Raw genomic sequence first — 20,361 nt, forward strand, 5'->3', positions numbered from 1 at the left:
GCGATAGTTCCAGTTAAAATGATTAGTTATTTTACCCATAGTCAACTGGAACAAAAGGGAAACACATAAAAATATTCTCGAGTCCTCAGTGAAAAGCTCGAGTTAAGGTCCACCCTGCTGGCCAGCATTGTCCTTTGGCCGCCTTTGTGTGGCCCGTCTGCCACGAGCTGCTCAATAATAAATACATGAATAGATAAACTAGGACGTGGATCGGGCAAGGACGAGGGTCGCAACAGAAGAGCATCTGGCAGCCTTGGCACGTCCGCCTTATAGCCATAATTTATTAAATATACGATAAGCATACAAACAAAAAAAAAAAGAGAGATGGATGAAAAAGCTGGAGATTTTCGCTGGCGGAGAGGGCGAAGGGCCAGCGCCTAGGTCACCGTGTTGTCGCTCTCGGGGATGACCAGGTCCTCCTCCCTGATCCTTTTGGGCAGCCGCTCCGGCACCTGCTGCCTTCCGGCGAGCTGGAACTGGTAGTTGAAGTACTCGTACACGTACAGCTGCTCGTTGTTCACGTAGTGGAAGGCCACCGGGTACTCCGACAGGCAGTCCATGCACTGCGGGAAAAAAGGGTAAGATTTAGTTTCAAAGCATGCTGTACAGAATGGAACATCTTTTCACTGTATAATACAACAAGAATAATAAAAGTAAATTTGAATAACCGAATACTAGTCCCATTATACGTGCTTCAAGATATAACATTTTCTTTTTGTGGTGATATTAAAATATTTATAACAAATATAAATAAGCAAGTCCTAATATTTTCTCCTGATTTCCGAGTTAATCTAAACCTCACCGATCTCGCATTGTAGTAGGCGTACTTGTACAGCCAGAAGTCCAGGCCCATGTTGCCCGAAAGAAGGGCCACGAAGGGGGCCACCGGGTAAAAGCGGTTGCGCAACTGGCCGTCGCGGGAGTCCCCCGCCTTCACCCCGAGATTGAACAGGCACCGGCCCATCTCCACGTCCTCGGCATGATCGTCCTCTTGGCGGCACTTAGTGGTGTCGTTCTGGCCCTCGGCGAAGATCCTCAGGGCCTCGCGGCTCAGCACGTAGCCACTGCCGCCGGACATGTACGACTGGCCAAATCGGATTGGGGTTATCACTCAACTACATACTTTTGTGGCTCACCTCGTTCTTCTGGTGATTGCCAACCATCTTGTAATTGAATCCGAAGTAGATAGGCGTTTCCGGGGAGTAAGGGTAGAGCATGTAGCGCATGTTTTCCAAGAAGACGTAGCTATGAAAGGGGCGGAGTTATTTAAAAAGAGATTAGAAGAAGAAGCCTGATAAAACACTCAAAAAAGTATTTGTATTTGAAGTTAATGACCGCGATTTTTATAATTTTAAAAGAGATTGAACAAATATTCCTTAGTAGCACATCATTTTTCTATTTAATAGAAATTTCTCAAATTCAGCAAGAACATTTTTTTGAGCGTAGTTATCAAACAAAGCAGCACACAAATTACAAAATTAGTCAGAAAATGATAAGTGCATGCACGTGGATCTACAAACCATATCAAATCAATACCCCACCTGATAGTCCCCAAAACCATAAGAACCTTCTCCGAATACTTGACCTACGTGTCGTCATCCGCCTTTAAGAACCAATCGGCCTGGTCGCGCATCTGCTCGTGGATGTGGCCAAAGGCCTCCTTGGTCTTGCCCCAGAGGACCTCGTACTTGTCCGGCTTGGTCAGCACCACGGTGGGCAGCTCGTCGTCCGGCTCCGAGGTCATGAAGTAGATCTTGTTGCAGCGCTTGCCCCAGGTGCGCAGTACGTGAACGGCCCTGGACTTGTGGTACTTGGGCGTGGTGAGCACCCAGCAGAGGATCCTCACCTCCCGGTACAGCTGCTCGGCCAGCGTTTCATTGGAATCATTGGGGTAACTGGAGCTGGGGATGGCGACCCTGGCCAGGGGCAAGGAGCCGGCGGTGAGCACCATCACATCCCAGTAGGCGTAGAGGATGATCACCAGGCTGACCAGCAGAAGGGTCAGCAGGGCCAGATGATTGGTGCGGATACGCGGGGCGGCACGGAGTTTCCCCGAACTTACCGCTCCAAAAGCCGATGGATTCTCCACTGTGATATATTCCCCGTCCATTACGATACTGAACCGAAGAGCGGGTAGCACTAGCAAGCACCACCATTGAGCCCTTATCATAATCGGGTACCGGGGTGCTGCGCCAAAGATAAGACAAGGTGGCGGCCAAAAACTGATACTTGGTTCGGGAACATCGCAGAGCAAGTATGCTCCATTAGTCTATTAGCCGCTGGGGAAAGAGAGACGGGAAGCGACTTTCGGGGAACCGCGGGAGAAAGAGAGAGCAGATGCATCAGAAAATATAAGGTCAGGAAGACGGTCTTATCAACATGGTGTTTTTTTTTAAACTCCTACACTTTAATACTTCAAAAGGTAGTTAGCAGATTGAAAGAAAGTAAGTATCATTATTATCATATCACCATTACTTAAAGAAACGGTTATTGTATTCCTAAAGATATCATATTATAATGATATACTAATTGGATAGTTTTTCTTCTTGCTAATGCTACTGCTCCGAAATCGAAATGCTATAAAACCTATTCTAGTTTTATTTGTAAAATGCTACAAGTACAGTATAATTAAAGGAACTTGTTCCTAGAAACATGGCTCCACCATGTGTTATAACATCATACCCTGCAATCGTTTCATTTTTGCATGAAAATTTCATTATAATATGAAAATACCCCTCAAGAACTTTAAGAACTTTAAGGAAAGACTGCAGTTAGTCCCTCGAACTAATTGTTTACCACGCCAGCTCGATGGAAATTTTGCTAGCGATATTCCAGGAAATTTATTTAAATTTCGCTCAGCATAGTTCATTAATCAAAACACTTTGGACAAACACACAGGGCAACAAGCTCCTTGGGAAAAAAAAACATAGGAAAATATATATAGAAATAATAAAAAAGGGAGTTTTAGAGTGGGGGGGCGAACGCAAAACCCGAAAACAGTTGAAGTTGAGAGAATCTTTCAATTAATCATGAGCGACATGTGGTCGTTGCCTGGACGGTTCTCGAAGGCGGGGGCGTGGCACGGTAGAGAAGACCGCCAACAGGGCGAGAAAAATAATATAGCGCATACGCCCTGTGGGGCGACTCGGAGCACTCGGCTGCTCGCGTGCAAACAAATGGCTGCCATAATAGCGACGAGGCGGCATCCTGGTCGCATCCTGGACGAATCCACTGTGCAATCGTCCAATCCTCCAATCCTCGACTGCTCCACTCCGCCGGCAAACAAATTCCCATTAATAAAATAAAATGCAGCCAGCAGCGGCTAAGGATGAAAACTATTTGGCATTGTGGGCGGCGTGACCCCGCTGCGATTTCCCAGCGCCTAAAACAAATATAAATTTTTCCAATAAAAGCGGCGGCTTTTCTCGCGAGTTTTCCTTCTTTTTTTTTTTGTGTTCGCTCTCTGCCTGTCAAAATTAGTTTTGGCCAGGGCAAACACAGTTCAACATGAAATGCAAATAGGGGCTGGGTGCCAAAGTCGGACTGATGAATGCCTTTGACCTTTCGATGACGTGACCCACATGGTGCTCAACTGACCATGGGCGGCGGTCGAGGGGGTTGCCTTTAGGTAATGGGTACACCGTTTATAAATACTTCAAAAATATATATTGTATACATTTATAAAAGGCAACTAAAGCAATTGTTCGTAAAACATACGTATATAATACCTCGTCGTTTCTTTCAGTTGAAAGCAATTAGGATTAGGAAAAAAAAGAAACAATTATCAAAATGAAATGATAAGAAATGTTATAGGTGTCACCCAAGTGGCTTTCGCTGCGCTTTAATTCTCAGTTTTGAGCGGTAGCTTTATAACTTTTTAAAGATAATATTGTATAGCGACGAGTGCATATATTTATAAGACTAGGATGGGATTTTTTATAATAATAAATACTAGCTGACTGAAACTGCCAACTTCAAGAGCAGTTCAATTAATAAGACAATGCATCCCTTCGATTTCCTCTCGTTTTAATCTTCCTTATAGACGACACTGGCTCACAATCAACAGTTCCTTTCCATCTGGTTCTCGCAGCCCCAATACAATAGAAATTCAGCCAACCAGAAGGTCCTGCGATGGTCGGTCGGTCAACTGCAAACTGTGTGCAAATCATAAAAATAAACCAAAGTCAAATGTATAACTGCAGATTTTTTGTAATAATGTTAGCTTTTGGATTTTACAAGCGCGCCAAGGCAAACGCCATTTGTCTCACTGTCTGGCTGTACCTCTCTCTCTCTCTCTCTATCTGTCCTTTTCGCTCTTCGCCTTCTCTTTCTTTTTTTGAATGTAAATATGAGTGTGTGCTTGAGCAGCATTGTTGGCAGTAGAGATGACCGCGTGAGGGGACCCATCCGGGGGATATACCTCTGGAAATAAAATAAAATACTTCATATTTTATTGATTGACTAGCGTGGCAGCTTAGTCTAATCTGTCTATAATGCTTACATTTGCTTCTTAAAACATTTGCTTCTTCAACCTAAATATAAAATTTACAAAATTTCTTCGTTTCAAGATAATTGATAGAACTAACAAAAGATTTTTACATTTTTGATTTCGGATAAACCGTTCTCCCAAAATCCTCAAGGCACTTGAAATCGACAAAGGTTCGTTTAACTATAACTCCAATAATTTTAATATTTTTTTAAGATTTAAAAAAAGTTAAAATAATGTTCTTTAAGACACCAAAAACAGAAATTAAATGATACCTTTCCTTAATATAAAAAAAATCCCAGAAATCGAACTATTTTTCGTAGTACAAGTAAATGCAGAGACTACCGATTTATTTATTGCCTACTTCTGAGCGTTCAGGATTTTAAAATGAAGGAATTTTCCTGACAAAATTGATCTGCTTTTTCTATTAAAGGTGCTTTAAGAATATCTCGTAATTAAATATCAACTTAAGAGATTTTGGTTTAAGTTTTGCCCCAATTCGATTGCAAAAAGCGTTGCCTACTTTTTGGCGGCAAATGATTCTTTTGTTCTACATTATAGAACAAACCAACAAATACTACTCAAAGTATATTGAAAAATGTGTAAAAATAATATCGACTATATAGGAATCACGATCGAACTTTCTCACCACTGCAGCTGTCTGCACCGCTCACACACACACACACACACACAGTGAGACATCAAACGTGCAAACATTTGCCATATTTTTGTAATCAAAGTAAACAATCCACTTAACCCAACACGGACATGCAAAACGACTGCCAGCTGGCTATCGCCCCGTCCCACTCTTACCCTCTGGCCATCTCGCTCCCGCCAAATGGAACGTCTTTCGCAATTTCGCTTCGATTTTTTTTCGGGCGGGAAATGGAGGCCAACGACACTACTTCCGCAGTCCACCCACTTGGCCCACTCAGCTCGGTGAAAAACCATCCACACTTGCATTATTTTCTTATTACAAATTATTAAAGTAATACAAAATACCCTCTATTTGCTTCTTTTAATTAAATTTTATTTGTAATATGACTGTCACTGTGTTTGAAAGCCAATATAAAAATTAATAAAGGTGTGAATATAGATAGAAAGCTTGGAAATTAGATATAAAATATTATTTTAATACATTTTATTTCGATTTGTAAGGTAATATTGATTTATTTTTATTTTAAACCCTTTATTTTAAATCTTATCAGCTTAAAAACTTCATATTTCTGGGGCGCCCTCTCGATACTTTTCCTCCAGGATGTAATATTATGTAACTTGATATGTATTTACATTATGGTAATTTTTTCCATGTGCACCCACTGCTCGTTCATACATCTCTGCAGCCATCCGTTTGTTGCTATTGTCACTACTTTGGCGGACTACCGGACGACGGGGAGGGGGGTCCTCCTGGATTCCAGCAGTTTTTTGGCCCCACATTCCGCCGGAATGGCCGGGGAGGAGCCAGTGCCCTGGGCACGTGATGCCTTTCGATGTCTTGGCTCGTTTTTTATGCAAACAGCATTTGAATTTGAAATGAAAACGCTGACGGGCGCCGGCAATGCCAATGCACATGGAACTGGGACCCGGATCCGGTAGCTGGGTAGCCGGGAAACTCGGGATTGGGACCTGCGAGCTGTACGGATCCGGGAACTGGTCGTCGTCCTGCAGCTGAAGTCCCTCGCAGCAGGGGGAATGCCAATGCTATTGCATACTTTTCAGCGTCGTGCGGTTACTTTTAGCACACTGATATGACAACGGTCCACCCCAAACACACATTCCGAGCTGTAGGGTGGCTCGATTCGGGGATAAATTCTAAAAATACTATCAAAGTCTAACAAAAGGTGGTTAAAAGCATACTTGTAGACATCTTTAGGAGTATAATGACGAAACAAGAAGTATAAAAATGCTAAAAAGCTAGTAAATGTAAATATCTTCTTTAACATTCGTTGACCACTGCAGATATTTGGGATATTGTTGAGTTCCGACAAGTTGAGCCACCCTTTTGTGGGAACATTGTGTCCATTGGCATTTTGCTGGTAAACACAAAAGTCAGGCGAGCAAGGAGGGGGCTAAAATGGAGGGCGTAGGTTGGGTAAATAGATTTTACTGCACACAAACGCAAAACGCAATGACAAAAAGGCCATAAAAAGCAGCGCCGCCAACTTTGTTATTACATTTTTATACCGAGCTACCCACATACACATATGCAAACCGTTTTTATTGGCATAAAGAAGCAAGTGGAACACCTGTTCCTGGCCAACACCACCACCACCGACATCCCGCTGTCGCGGATTCATTTGCATTTGCATTATTCCCCTGTTTGCTAGGCAACCCTTTTTCCCCATTTTACCCCTTTGTACCCCTTTTTTCCTCGCCTTTGAAACTGACTTTTATTATTTTTGGTTAGTTTGCTGCATTACAAAATGTGTTGACATGTTATGATTTCGATTTTAATTTCAGCAGCTGCAGGCGGCACGAAAAGGTGGCTCTGAACGCGGATGGGGATGTTGATCTGGCAAACATTTGCCAAAGCCAGAAATCAGAAGCTCAGCGGGGAATTTTAATAAAACTGAGCTATGTTTCTTCAATATGTTCAAATAAAATGCATAACTTATTAGGAATACTTGTAGGGATTACGGATCACCTTTCTGACAGGTTGAAAAATAGAAAAACTGTCCCATCAAAGGAAAAAACAGTTCCCCTTAGTGGGCATTAAATGTCATATTTTCGTTATTATCCGCTTCAACAGCAGCCATCAATTTGCACCCACACCATACTAAGCCTCGTAAAAGTGCTATACTGCAGCTTGGGTTATTATTATTATTAGAGCCCGTCATTATCGATAACAAGTACTCAAACAGATCGATTACCGGATCCCCCATTCGATGTTTGTCCAACAGCCAAAAGGACTCGGTCAACAACTTAAAGCCAGGATATGCCAGCTGCACTGGGGTATCGATTACTTGTTATTATTATTTTTATTTTGCGATGCCAAAAGTCATTTTGGCTATGGATTTTATTGTATTTATAGAGCTCTCCACATTGTTGGACATTAATTAGGAGTGAGATTACAGCTGCGAGTACTTATCATCGCCAGTATTCTTTTGCCAGGTATCCATTTCATTTCTGCTCTTTCCCTGCGGGGTACTTAAATATATATTTAAGTATTTTAGTTAAATTTGTTCACTACTCATCCTTGGTTTTTTCTGCGTTTCGCAGATCCTTCTCAGTGAGTCATCTTTCAGCTGATCCCTCTGTCATTTGTCAGCCGGTTGCCTTGGCTTTTAATTAAATATGTTGCCAGGATTTCAGCCACATTCTCGGGAGGTGGCTCAGAAATGTCTGAAGACTGTGACAGGACATAGACGTAGTTGCCCCCCCCCCTCCCCCCCTCGAAGGACGAGGGATGGAACAAAAGTTGTCACTCGGATGTCAGCCGGGGAAGATAAATAAATAAGCTGTGGGCCAGGGCGTTAAGCAAGTTGTGCTGTTATCCTTGCAGCTCCTTCGCTGCTCCTGCGGTTTATGTTTATGCCGCTGCCATTGCCTTCGCCATTGTCCTGTTGTTGTCACGCGAGCCGGGCGCGCATTTCCAATAATAATCTCTTGTCCCGGGCATAAATGTCGCATTAAAATGTCACGCACTTGTGGCTTAATCACGCCAAAGGATAACGGCATGCCCACTGGCCCCAGAGCACACTGTGCGAAATACTATAAAGTTAATATCTCAGTTTTCCGTGCGATCGGTAGACTTAGATTTAATGTCACTCCTATTGAGGTTAACCAACTAATAAAGTTGCTACTTGAATTTTCCGTGTGATCAGTACATATAGAATTCGGTATAAGTTAAAAATCCAAAATGAAAAACCCAAATTAGTAAATAGCTCCTACACAAAGAAAATTCTGACCTTCTCATCTGAGTTGAAAATGTTCTTAAAAATAGAACGACATTTTTAAGTTGAAAATGTTTTTATTTTGCTCAAATCAAGTTGAATTGACGGTACTTAAGTACATTATATGTACAAATAGACTATTAGTTCAGTCCTTAGTGTATACTTATCAAAAAGTTGTTAAATAAACTCAATTACACGGTTTTTAAGAACGAATGTTCTCAATTCAAGAACAATGTTCTCAATTCAAGAACAATGTTCTTAAATCAAAAACAATGTTCTCAATTCAAGAACAATGTTCTCAATTTAAGAACAATGTTATTAATTCAAGAACAATGTTGTCAATTCAAGAACAATGTTCTCAATTCAAGAACAATGTTCTTAATTCAAGAACAATGTTCTTTGACAGTTTTCTCTATATACACACAGAATTCGGTATAAGTTAAAAATCCAAAATGAAAAACCCATATTAGTAAAAAGTTCCTAGGGATAGCTAAGAAACAAAATCCTTATAGCTCATATTTCTTTTGGGATAAGGCTATACAAAGACAAGGACATTTTTGAAAAAGTATTTACAAATTGCTCAGCTTAAAATAGTTTTTTCAAAATGTCATTGATGGTATTTAAGAAAATTAAATTTTCGTAATAAGCACTAACATTTTACCACTTTGTTTGGTGTTTTTTTCAGGTGCAGGATGTGGGGGCAGGACCGCCGGACGACATGCAGGACTGTAGCGCTGTGACAACAGCACTTGAGTAGTCATCCCCTCGCCAACCTCCTTTATCCTATTCGCCGGCCTGCTGCTGTTATCTCATCGACTTGGTCCAGGGACTCGGGAGTCGTTTGGTTAGAGGACTGCGGTTCCGTAGGCATTACTTGTTTGCGGTTTTTATTATATCATGCTCATGTCAAACGGGCTCAGCATTGTCACATCCTTAGCCGCTGCTGACGATGATGATGATGATTCTGCTGCTGCTGCTCTCTGCCAGCTCAGCGTCCTGTCATCCCAGCTCTTAGCCACCGAGTCCCCATCCCCATGCCCATCGGTTTCCCAATCCCCAATCCTCAATCCCCAACTAAGTCCCACGGTTCGCTCTTGTCCTTCATCGCAAGCTGCCAGTTATTACACATTGCCAGCGTCTTAGTGTCGGGATTGTCAGCCGAGGGCCTCGGGCAGAGGTCCTTTGAATTCCGGAGGGGCGACCCCTCTCAAGTGTTGCGCCCTAATTCGCCAACAGGTGGCGGGCCTCATTCAAGTGGCTCTATAGGAAACGATGGGCTGGGGTGCCGAAAAGGCCAACTACTTCGGTTCAAGCACGATGAGGTATTCCCCTTACACCTATCGGTAATATCAAAAGATATATCTTCCATCTAAAATTATTTTAAAAAAATAATAATTTCGAAATGATATATAGATAAAAAATTAATCTTTGCTTACTTGTGATACATAACTTCTCAAAGTAGCCGATTGGGAATGGTTAAGGATTTTTTAACTCCAAGATGTGACCTGAATTCATTAGGTATCACCCGTCTGCCTTATAAAGTCCTTGACTCGGCCCGAAGATTGAGAAATCGGCATACTCCTTGTGAATTTCTCGACAACATTGCAGCCAAGAGATGTGAGTCATTTGGACTGGCTGCAATTGGCAGCAGTTGGCAACATTTTATAAGTTAAGGCACGTTCCAGTGGTTAGGTCCACTCAACGGCCTGGCTCCGGATCTGGACCATCTCCTCCTCCTGCTGCTGGGGACTTTTGGTTGTGTGGTCAGGAGGAAACTGCAGTCGACTGCCGCAATGAGAACGCAAAGTTTATTTGCTGAGCAGGGCGAAAAAAGGCGAGGCCAGTGTGGGCAAAACCCTTAGCCCTTAACCGTCACCCCAACCGTAACCGTAACCGTAACCCTAACCATAGGGCAGGCGGCAAAGGACGCTTTCTACGTAGCTAATTCGATTAGAGAGTTACAAATGCTGATTCAATTTGCATTGTCAATTAAATCGCTATCCTGGTAGCACTAGCTTCCATAATTGCATTACAGCATATTTGCCTGTCATCAACATGTTTTGCCCACAAATTTTCCACTGACTTCAGCACTTTGCGCAACGCCCCCTTTTTCCGGCCGGTCAAAATGATTTCTAATTTCGGCCCCCTCTATTGCAGTATTACTTTGGTGTATTATTGCCAGTAAGGAGTTACCAGTAACCAAAAGCCAGTTGCTCGGCGGCTTTCTTGGTGATTGGCCAGCAAAAAGTTTTGTGGCAGCCGCAGTGTCGCCCAAGGAACTCGTGTCCTGGGTCCTGTGTCCTGCGTCCTGCGTCCTGTGTCCTTTGCACTCGACTGCGTTGAGTCGAGTTGATGAAAGGCCAAGTCAAATGCCTCACTGATTGCATTGACATATCCTTGTGGCCCCTTTTCGGCCCCCTTCGGCCCGGCCCAAATGTATTTGGCAAAACTTTACGTATGATTTGCTGGGAAAATTGAAATTGAAATTTGCCCCGCATCCTGTGGGGTCGACTGGGATTCATTATTGCTTCCACACATCCGCCCTGCGAAGTTGGTTCTGCTTCCAGTCTGCGATTTGCATTTCAATTATGTTTAAATTGCATCTTCTATATCTTCTGCCATGCCGAATATTATTCAAGGGGCGGGGGCAAAATGTTATGTTTGCCTTCCCAGCACTCGTCTATGCATGTGTACACTTCATATTTATTTCGCCAGCAAAAGCTAAATTTTCTCAAATTTATTTGCGCATATTTACATATTATCTTACTATGCTTCTCCTAGTTTTTGCTTATTTACAATACCATAAAAATCAATTATTTTTCAACATATTTCACATTTGATCCTGCAGTTTGTCACAAACCAAAATATTTGTAGGTAAACGCTATAGTCGAGTGTCGCAAAATGATTGCCAAAGTATCTCGTTTTTTGGGTCGAAAAATAGATAGTAGGATTTCAGACAGACATATTCCTATTTTTTGCGGTTTTTCAATAGTAACTTGCTCAAAATGAGTCGCACAGCCGAAAGACCGACTGTCCTGAGCAGCTAACAACCTAGGCTAACGATTTCCATCACTTTTGGGGAAATTTATTTTTTTGAGCAATTTTCGCATTTTTTATAAGGGGTTACATCATCTATTTTTGCGAAAATTGGTCAAAAATTAAAGTTTCCAGGTTTCAATGCCAATCGATTGGAAATTAAATTACGAACTCAACGAGGTATGGCATTCCTTATTGCGACTTTAATTCGCAAAATGATACCTATTTTTTGGTTGAAAAATAGGTAGTAGGATTTTGGACAAAAACACCCATATTTTTGGCGGTTTTTCAATCGTAACTTGGTAAAAACGAGGCGCACAGCTGAAAGATCAACTGTCTTGAGCAGCTAACAACCTGGGCTAACGATTTCCGTCACTTTTGGAAAAATTTATTTTTTGAGCAATTTTCGCATTTTTTATAAGGGGTTACATCATCTATTTTTGCGAAAATTGGTCAAAAATTTATGTTCCCAGGTTTGAATGCCAATCGATTGGAAATTAAATTACGAGCTCAACGAGGTATTGCATTCCTTATTCCGACTTTAATTCGCAAAATTATTGCCAAAATACCCATTTTTTGGTTTAAAAATAGGTAGTAGGATTTTAGACAGAAACACCCATATTTTTGTCGGTTTTTTTATCGTAACTTGGTCGAAAAGAGACGCACATTTGAAAGACCGACTGTCTCGAGTAGCTAACAACCTAAGCTAACGATTTCCATCACTTTTGCGAAAATTTATTTTTTGAGTAATTTTTGCATTTTTCATAAGGTAACCCCTTCTATTTTTGTGAAAATTGGTCAAAAATTAAAGATTCCAAATTTCAATGCCAGTCGATTGGAAATTAAATTACGAGCTCAACGAGGTATGGCAATCCCTTTTCCGACCTTATTTCGCAAAATGATTGCCAAAATACATATTTTTTTGGTTGAAAATAAGTAGTAGGATTTTAGACAAAAACACCCATTTGACAACCAAGGGAACTTGGGAAACGGGAGCGGATGGATCGACTGCCTCCACTTGGGCACTGGTCAAGTTGTGCAGGTTCAGGCAATCCTCAGCACCAAGGCACTGAAATATTTTTAATGATATTAGGCTGATTCTGGTAATATTTAGCAAGCACTCACCATAGCTATAAAGGAAGTCCATAATAGAACGAGGCTTGGGACAACCTTCATGGCGGAAAACTATTTCCGAACTAGCACTGACCACTCCATTATCCGACTTATATATGTTTTAGCATTCCCATTTTAATCTAGCCCAAAAGTAGGCAAAAGTTCTCCGATAAGTCCAAAAATACGGTATAAAATAAATTATAAGTATTAAAAATCCCGAAAAGAGGTTTTATAATATGGTATAGCCAAATCTAAATACAATCCAAAATATCTTTTAGAATTATTCCATATTTATTGATATAGAAAATATACAATTTTTTGGCTTTCATGCTCCCAAGCATCTTTAAACAAAAAATTGGCGTAGCCTATCTACTGTACTGGACTTTATTCGTATATGTCATATGGTTTATTAATTAATATATATAAATACACATTATATTCACGGTTGCAGTTTGCAGCGACTATTGCGTCTCATGTGTGATGTCAAAACAACAAAAACGTATCGTAATGTTATTGAATTGGCCGCAGGCAGGGCTCACTGTACCGCCACAAAGTTCGTCGCCTTGATATTGGTTCTGCTTTAGTAATATAACTTAGTCTACTGTCTTTTTGGTAAGTATTTTCTTGATGGGTTCGCCTAGGCGAGCTCCCATTTCCAATGAATAAATAAAGTAATTAAAAGTATTAAAATTAGCGAAGGAAAACATAGAATTAAAGCTGACAAAAAAACATTTAAAAAAAAAATATTATTATTATTATGTAAGACATAGGGTGAGAAGGGTGGAGACGTGATGATTTCTGATGTTTGAGGCACTTATATATCGATGCTGCTTGTTTTCAGTGTGATGTGTGTGTGTGGAGTTGTGTGGGCGTGGCAGCGGAGGGGCGGACGTGGCGGACGTGGCGCATCCTAGCAAACGAGACGCTCGTTGTCCGGAGTGAAGATGCGATCATAGTTCTCGATCAGCACCTTGGCCAGCATGTTCATGCGCCCAATGTCCAGCTGGATTTGATTGGCGCTGAGGAGACAGGGACCCCAGACGATGGCCAGATTGGTGGACGGCATGCGATTCGAAGCGCTGGCAGCGGCAACTCTGGAATACAGATATGGGTAATATAATAAATGACTATAAACAGACAAAGGCAAAAGGGAAAGCCATATTATAGTACAGACATGACCATTAAATGATGCATGATCACATGGTCTAGCTGGGGTTCTTAAATACCAGTCTTCAATCACTCACCTGGTCAGGTGCTTGATGAGGAAGCGCAGAGTGGAGCGATTTGGCTCCGGCATGTCGTCAAAGGCCAGGCTCATGCGCTCGATGGCGGCCTCGTCGTTGAGGCTGCGTCCCAGGCGCTCGTAGGCCTCCTGGGTGATCAGCGGAGCGGTCAGCTCGCGGAAGAACTGCTTGTGCAGGCTGGTCAGCGTGTGGATGTCGTCCGTCTTCAGCCACTGGGGATCGTACAGGTGGGTCAGCCTCTTGCGCAGCTCGTCGACCAGCACCTTGTTCCCAGATGCCCTATACAGTCCGTCCTGTTCGATGCACTCCGGTTGCTCGATGTAGGCACAGATGTCCACCACAAATCGCGGCACATTCGGATGGTCGGTCATGTTGAGCTCCAGGGCGCTGAGTGGTGCGGCGAACAGCGGATACTTCTGCTCATCCAAGTACAGGCTGTTCACCTGGCCACGACGTTGACGCGACTTCTTCTCCGTCTTCGGCGAGCGATTGCTGCAGGCATACAAATTTATTAGATACATTCTCTGGATTTGAAACTACATAACTTGAGTGCCGAAATTGTGACAAATCTTGCAAATCAACTTTATTTAGCCATACTCACATGCGAAACACATTGCTGTTGACGGCGACTGTATTGCGTGTCCCAAACATGGAAGGATAAATTATAAAAAATTATTGCTCAACTTATATTGGAATGGGTTTTTGGGTGTATTGCGACAAACGCCTGTCCAAGAGCAGTGCATCTTTTGACATCTCAACGGGAGAAGCGATCGGGAATTGTGCCACTCCCGACTGACTGGCAAGCCGACCGCGAATTGCGTATGAGTTTTAATGCCTACGCAAAATCAGAAATCACAGCCCCAGTCATTCAATCAGTCAGTCAGTCAGTCAGTCAGTCAGCCAGTCGGTCAATCAGTCAGTTAGTTAGTCAAGCATTCCTCGCCTTACCGAGATTGTGATTCATGGGCGACTCATTTGCATTATCCGAATAAAGTCGAGGCAGCAGCCGAAGCTACACAAAATCCCATGCCATCCGTCCCCGCGTCCGGCAAAAAGTGAAACCAGCTTTCATTAACCAAAATCCCAGGGAGAGACTCTAGTATTCGTCTTCGCACTCCCATTCATGTGGCCGTAGATAGAAGTCCCAGTCGTTGTGTGGGCCGCAGCGACCTTAAAAGGCCAGCCTGCGACGAGCCTAGCCTCAAATGCTGGTAGTGCACTCAGAAAAAATACACCGAGGTCTACAAATGGCTCTAAAGAATCTGCTTTCAAATTAGAACCAATGTCTATATATGTAAGGTTCTTGATTTAAAACTAGAGGTTTATACTACGCGGCTTAGTTCAATTGTAATGGGTTTTCACACTTCAGAACGGCCCTAAAGGATTATGTAATGTTTGAAATACAAAAAGAACTAAGATACTTTTTAAAATTATAAAATGAAAATTGTAAAAAAAATATATATAATATGTTATCTCATAATATTATGTCAATTCTCCCTGAAGATAGAAAGAGGTTTGCTCTAGCCCAGAATCTATTAAAAAAGTGCATCTCTAGAGTCCAATTTTTTTGGAGTGCTTGGTTTTTCCACTGGCCTTGGTTGTTTTTTACTTGGAATCGCAGTTCCAAGAGCAGCCGTTTCTGTGCAGACAGTCGGGCGCCCTCTTTAAACCGGTTAGTGGCAAATTCACTCGAAGGAAAGTCATCGATGGAAGTCAAGTAGTTGGAAACACTGCCGCCAAGCGGACTTAAATGCACTCACCGATCGCGTTGACTAATTGTTTTAGAAATAGTTGACAGCTCAGCTGTGCAGATCTATTGAAACTGGGCTACATTAGATATATACTTGTATATACCAGACAAAATTTCTCTTATTTATCGCAAACAATCCTTATGTTTAAACTAATATTTCTAACAACAACTGCCAGCCAACCCAACGAAAACTGGTGCCCACTCTCGGTCCCAATAAATGGCAAGTACGTGTTTACAGTTATTCCAAATAATGGATCATCTCATATTTTAAATTCATTTTAGTTGTACTAAAATCTAGCTATTAAAATCTATTTAAAGATAATGCCATTAAGACCTGACCCCCTAACAAATTCCAATGAATGTCTTTCTCAGGCCCATATAAAAACCTCCTCAGTAATAGTTTCCCCACCGATCCCCGGGCAATACTCACACTTCATTCGCATGCGGTTCTTCATGGACTTCTTGTCATCCTCGCCCGGCAGATCGAGCAGATTGCCGATGGAGACGCTCTTGAAGATCGGTAGGTTCGCGCTCTGCTGCGTCTGCTGCACCTCATTGTCCTCCTGGATTTGCTGCGCCCGCAGAATGTCAGTCACTGGCACAATCTGGAAGACACACCATTGGGAGATTTGGTCAGAGTCACGTAGCGCAAAAGTATTCAAGTTAGCAAAGATGGGTTAAAGAAGGTGGGGGAAGGCAGGCAATCTAACCCAGAAGCTCTGGGAGCGTACAATTGAGATACAGATACACAATCCGACAATCCAAGTAACGTCTGCAAATTAATTGCAGCTTTTCGTGCCGTTGTCGATGTCTATTTCTTTTTTCTGTTCGTTTTTGTACCTATTATAAAACCAGCTTTAGGGTGTGTTGTTTATGCGAAGATTTTAAGTCCCTCAACTATATAATAATCAGCATACTAATAGTAAAATTCTGGGGATTATAATGTTAAGGCAAGAAAATGTATAACAATCTCTAGTAATATGGAGGTTCGTAGAAAAACGTTTGGAGGTCAAAAACATTCTTTCATTGACATTCGGAAGTAAACATAAATATCTTAGGTTGGAATTCTTAACTAGGTGTATCATTACAAATTGTAACCGATTATATAATAAGTTAAAATGTTTCAAGTTCCCAAAAAAGTATCAGAAGTTCTATATATATGTAGGGTTCCCGAAAATTATAAGAAAACTTTTCAGGGTCCCTAATTTTTCCCCTACTAAAACATTTAAGAACCCCATTGTGTGGGGTATTTGTTTGTCGAATTAGTGCCCGAAATCGTTTTGTTTTCTTGTTCAGACCGTAACCCCCATTACTCCGGGGAAGGTTCTGTTCCTCGGTGGGTTTCTTTTCGGTTCCACCCATCGCTCACCGTAGTTTGCCTTCGCTTGGGATTGAATCTGCCTGCCATTTCTTATCGCTAGGCTTTCGGGCTCTCTCTCTTGCTCCCTCACTATATCTATATATGTGTATATATTCGATTTTACTGCGGTGCACGCTATCTCTTTCTCCGGAACGGAACGCAAACAGAAATAAAAAACAATTCTGATAAGAAATTGATTTCGATTTGTAAGAAATCGCGCAACGGTACGGAAAATAAATGCAAGCGTCCGAGATAACGTTTAATCGAACAGTGACGGCCCAAGGTGTCGCTGCCGATGCATTTATCGCCGCCGCCACGCCCACCGCCCACTGTCCGCCCACCAGCTGCTACCCCCCAACACCACCCCCTTTTCGTACGCCCAACTCTGTTGGCGACAACATAAACAAAATCCTCAGGTTATCGGCGACACATAAAAGTGGGATATTCTATACCCCATATGGCATATATATCTACGGGTAAGCTCTGCTAACTCTAATTTAACTGGGCGATACTGCCTTAATATTATTTATACTGCCAGCCTAAGAACCATTTTAAGTTTCCTAACTAAATTTTAAAACATATAACTCAAGAACTTCTTTGCTTTCTGTAAGAAATGTATTAAAACAAACATAAGTAGGGGTTATATATTGATATACCGTATGTATGTTTTCTTAGGGAAGCTCCACTGTATAACACAGCCGGAGATCCTCAAAATTTACAGTACGCGAACTCGGACTGGCACCTGGAGTTCCCCTGAATTCGGTCTGGTACCACATATGTTTGCCTTTCCAAATCAAATTTAAAAAAAAAGTCCCTTGGCAAAAGCAACACTTTTTGCGATTCCCAGAATTTAGGCATTCTTAATTCCCCAAGTTGGAAAATTAAACTAGCCCGGTGATAACATCTGTTTAATGACAAATCATCGATCATATTTGTTATTACTTAATAAGGGGCTTTTCCTTAGGCCGGATTTCTTACGTATGTATATTATATATTATTACAAGTTCCCACTCTATAGGTCTTAAGATATTTGTAAAAATACTAAAGACGCAGCTTGGTGACCCCGATCCATTGCCACAAAATATTAAGACTAATTGGTATATTGGTTAACCCCAATTAAAAGTGTACTTTGATCGCCTTTGTTTCCGCCTCATTGGATTGCAGCTGGAAATGGGGGAAAGTCTGCTGGCAGTATCAACAAAGCCAAGTCAAATAAACAAAACCTCAAAACAAATGTCTTTCGAGCGAAATCGATCGATGAATATCGGATATTTTAGTTCACCCCCAATTAGCACTTGATAATTCTGGCAATTTGAAGTCGAGCCACGCCGCTCGAACTGATTAGACTGAATTTGTTTTGGCTAATTTGCTTTTTGTTTCCGTGCGCGAGTATTTTGACTATTTAGTAAACAAATTCGCCAATATTGCGTAGTTTCGATATTCGTTTTCGGTTTACACGAAACACGAAACATTTGGATTTTTGGGCGAGAATGCAGAATGGAAGCGAAATTTATGTGCGCCCAGATAGATGGTAACAATAAAGCCCCAAAAAAGAAGGCAACCGAAGCGATTTAATTGATACGACCTCGAATGGTACTAGTACATGTGTTTGCTTTGCTTTATTTTTATTTTCGCTCTATTCGCGCGCCCGCAGATACTGTATCGGTGTGTCTCTATATCTAAATACAAACACGTATCGCCCCATTCGCCACATGATTCACTGTAAAAAAGCCACACCAAACCGAAAAAACCAAAAAAAAAAACTGAACCGTACCGCGGAAAATAAACAAATGATCCGAAAGCCAAACAAAGGCGGCGGCTCAGGCTCAGTTGACCTTTTTGTTTTGGTTGTGGTTTTTTAGTTGGTTTTTTTGGGAAGAGGAGCTTGCCTGCCTTCAAAACTTTTCGATTGCGTGGGCAATCTTTGCTTTCGATTCATCTCAAGACCCATTCGAGATCGTGTTTTCCAAGCTTGTTGACAAACTAAATAAATTTACTTTGCCACTTCAGTTCTGACATGGTCTATAAGGCCACTTGAAGAGACTTTTTTGTTGATTCGGAAAAACCCTATAATTCTCTTGAGATGTGTCATATACTGTACACCGTATAAGAGAAATTCAAAATACCCCTTAAACACCATAAAAAACATTTTATCTTCTGAATATGCATAAGCAACCATATCTGAAAACACATATCGCCGACTTATTTATGGAACACTCGAGTTCCGTTATGATTTTTACAATCCCAGCGATTAAAGTTGGTGCAGAAGCAGAACTTCTGAGAAGGGCCCCAAAAAGCCACAAATTCAAGGCGGTAACAGAACGAAGAAGAGTTACGAAAATATTTGACTAATGATTTACCAATTAAGTGCTGATAAATGCGGTGAACGAGGCTCGAAGGCAGGAAATTACGCACAAGAAAAGCCGAATAATAAAACCACAGAGTCCGACTTAAAAATGCTCCATAAAAATGAGTGATTATTTTTGCTCCTCTAAAAACTCTTAATTTTACGTATACTTAAGCAAAGTAACATAAATCACAGGGAATCTACAGAAACAGATCGATTATAACATATATGGGTATGGTATATGGTATACCCTCTCAAAGGGTATCAACAAATGTGCCTCTCAAGCGGAGAACCGGTTTGCCAAAGTTTATAACAAAAATCCAAAAAATTAACTTTAGAGGCAAACAAACACACATGTGTAGATACCTCTACCAATATATGCATATTACGGCAGAATATATGCAAGCCAAAAAGGGGGAGAATAAATAAAACAAAATAAATAAATAATTGTCGTTCGCGAAATGTGAATCAACATGTTGGGGCTCACGAAAACAGGGGCGGGGCATCACCAGGGGTCGAAAGAAGGGGGTCTGAACTCTCCCCGCGAATTTCTATGGAATTTCACATGCAGCGGCAAATGCAGCAAACTGAAAATAACAAACGTGAGAGGCAAATAAATAAAAATTCATTATGCAGAAAGCGGCACACGTACATATGTTTGTAAGTTTGTAAGTTTGTGAATTTGTAAATTTGCACATATGCACACACAAGCCTCAGTACGATATGCGTTATAAACAAAGTGCAATCAAATCGCCAGGTATTTCAAGCAAAAAGATACATTTCGATAGACTCAAAAATGCCCTGTACTAACACAAACGATTAACAAAAAAACCCTTTGAAACACCATTATATAAAAACATAAGAAATCAGCACATCAGTAAATTTAATTTAGAATCTTAAAAATTCCCTGGATTAAAAAAATTGTTAAAAACAATTAGCAAAAAAACCCTTTGACAAACTAGGGATGACTAATAATATTCAAGTAATCGCACGTATATAACTATAGTTTAATAACCAACCAAATTGTTAAAAAATTAACCTTTGATAAACTAGGGTTTTCTCTTATATAACGTGTTATAAAATATATTATAATACAGACTATAATGTTCTTAAAAATCCTCCCATCAACCAC

At 41.3% G+C, this 20,361-nt stretch overlaps 2 protein-coding genes across 5 annotated transcripts in view; both read right to left on the bottom strand.

The window, feature by feature from the left end:
- Positions 1 to 275: 275 nt before the first annotated feature.
- Positions 276 to 2,238, bottom strand: LOC119556887 (glycoprotein-N-acetylgalactosamine 3-beta-galactosyltransferase 1). Its single transcript, XM_037869365.1, has 4 exons — positions 1,590 to 2,238; positions 1,137 to 1,245; positions 803 to 1,084; positions 276 to 563 (listed from the first exon to the last, which is right to left on the bottom strand). Exons 1-4 carry the CDS (start codon positions 2,168 to 2,170, stop codon positions 378 to 380), a joined length of 1,158 nt encoding a protein of 385 aa, XP_037725293.1. The 5' UTR covers positions 2,171 to 2,238; the 3' UTR covers positions 276 to 377.
- Positions 2,239 to 12,896: 10,658 nt separating this feature from the next.
- Positions 12,897 to 20,361, bottom strand: part of LOC119556000 (rho GTPase-activating protein 15) — a 28,056-nt gene continuing 20,591 nt past the window's right edge. For all 4 annotated transcript variants that reach the window (XM_037867735.1, XM_037867734.1, XM_037867732.1 and 1 more), the window contains 4 exons: positions 15,953 to 16,127; positions 14,374 to 14,401; positions 13,773 to 14,264; positions 12,897 to 13,622 (listed from right to left, as the gene is read on the bottom strand). In XM_037867735.1, the coding sequence (XP_037723663.1) occupies positions 13,439 to 13,622; positions 13,773 to 14,264; positions 14,374 to 14,401; positions 15,953 to 16,127 (879 nt within the window). In that variant the 3' untranslated portion in view covers positions 12,897 to 13,438. The remainder of the gene's footprint in view (positions 13,623 to 13,772; positions 14,265 to 14,373; positions 14,402 to 15,952; positions 16,128 to 20,361) is intronic.

Source organism: Drosophila subpulchrella, chromosome X (genome assembly GCF_014743375.2).
Source record: "Drosophila subpulchrella strain 33 F10 #4 breed RU33 chromosome X, RU_Dsub_v1.1 Primary Assembly, whole genome shotgun sequence".
Classification (NCBI taxonomy): domain Eukaryota; kingdom Metazoa; phylum Arthropoda; class Insecta; order Diptera; family Drosophilidae; genus Drosophila; species Drosophila subpulchrella.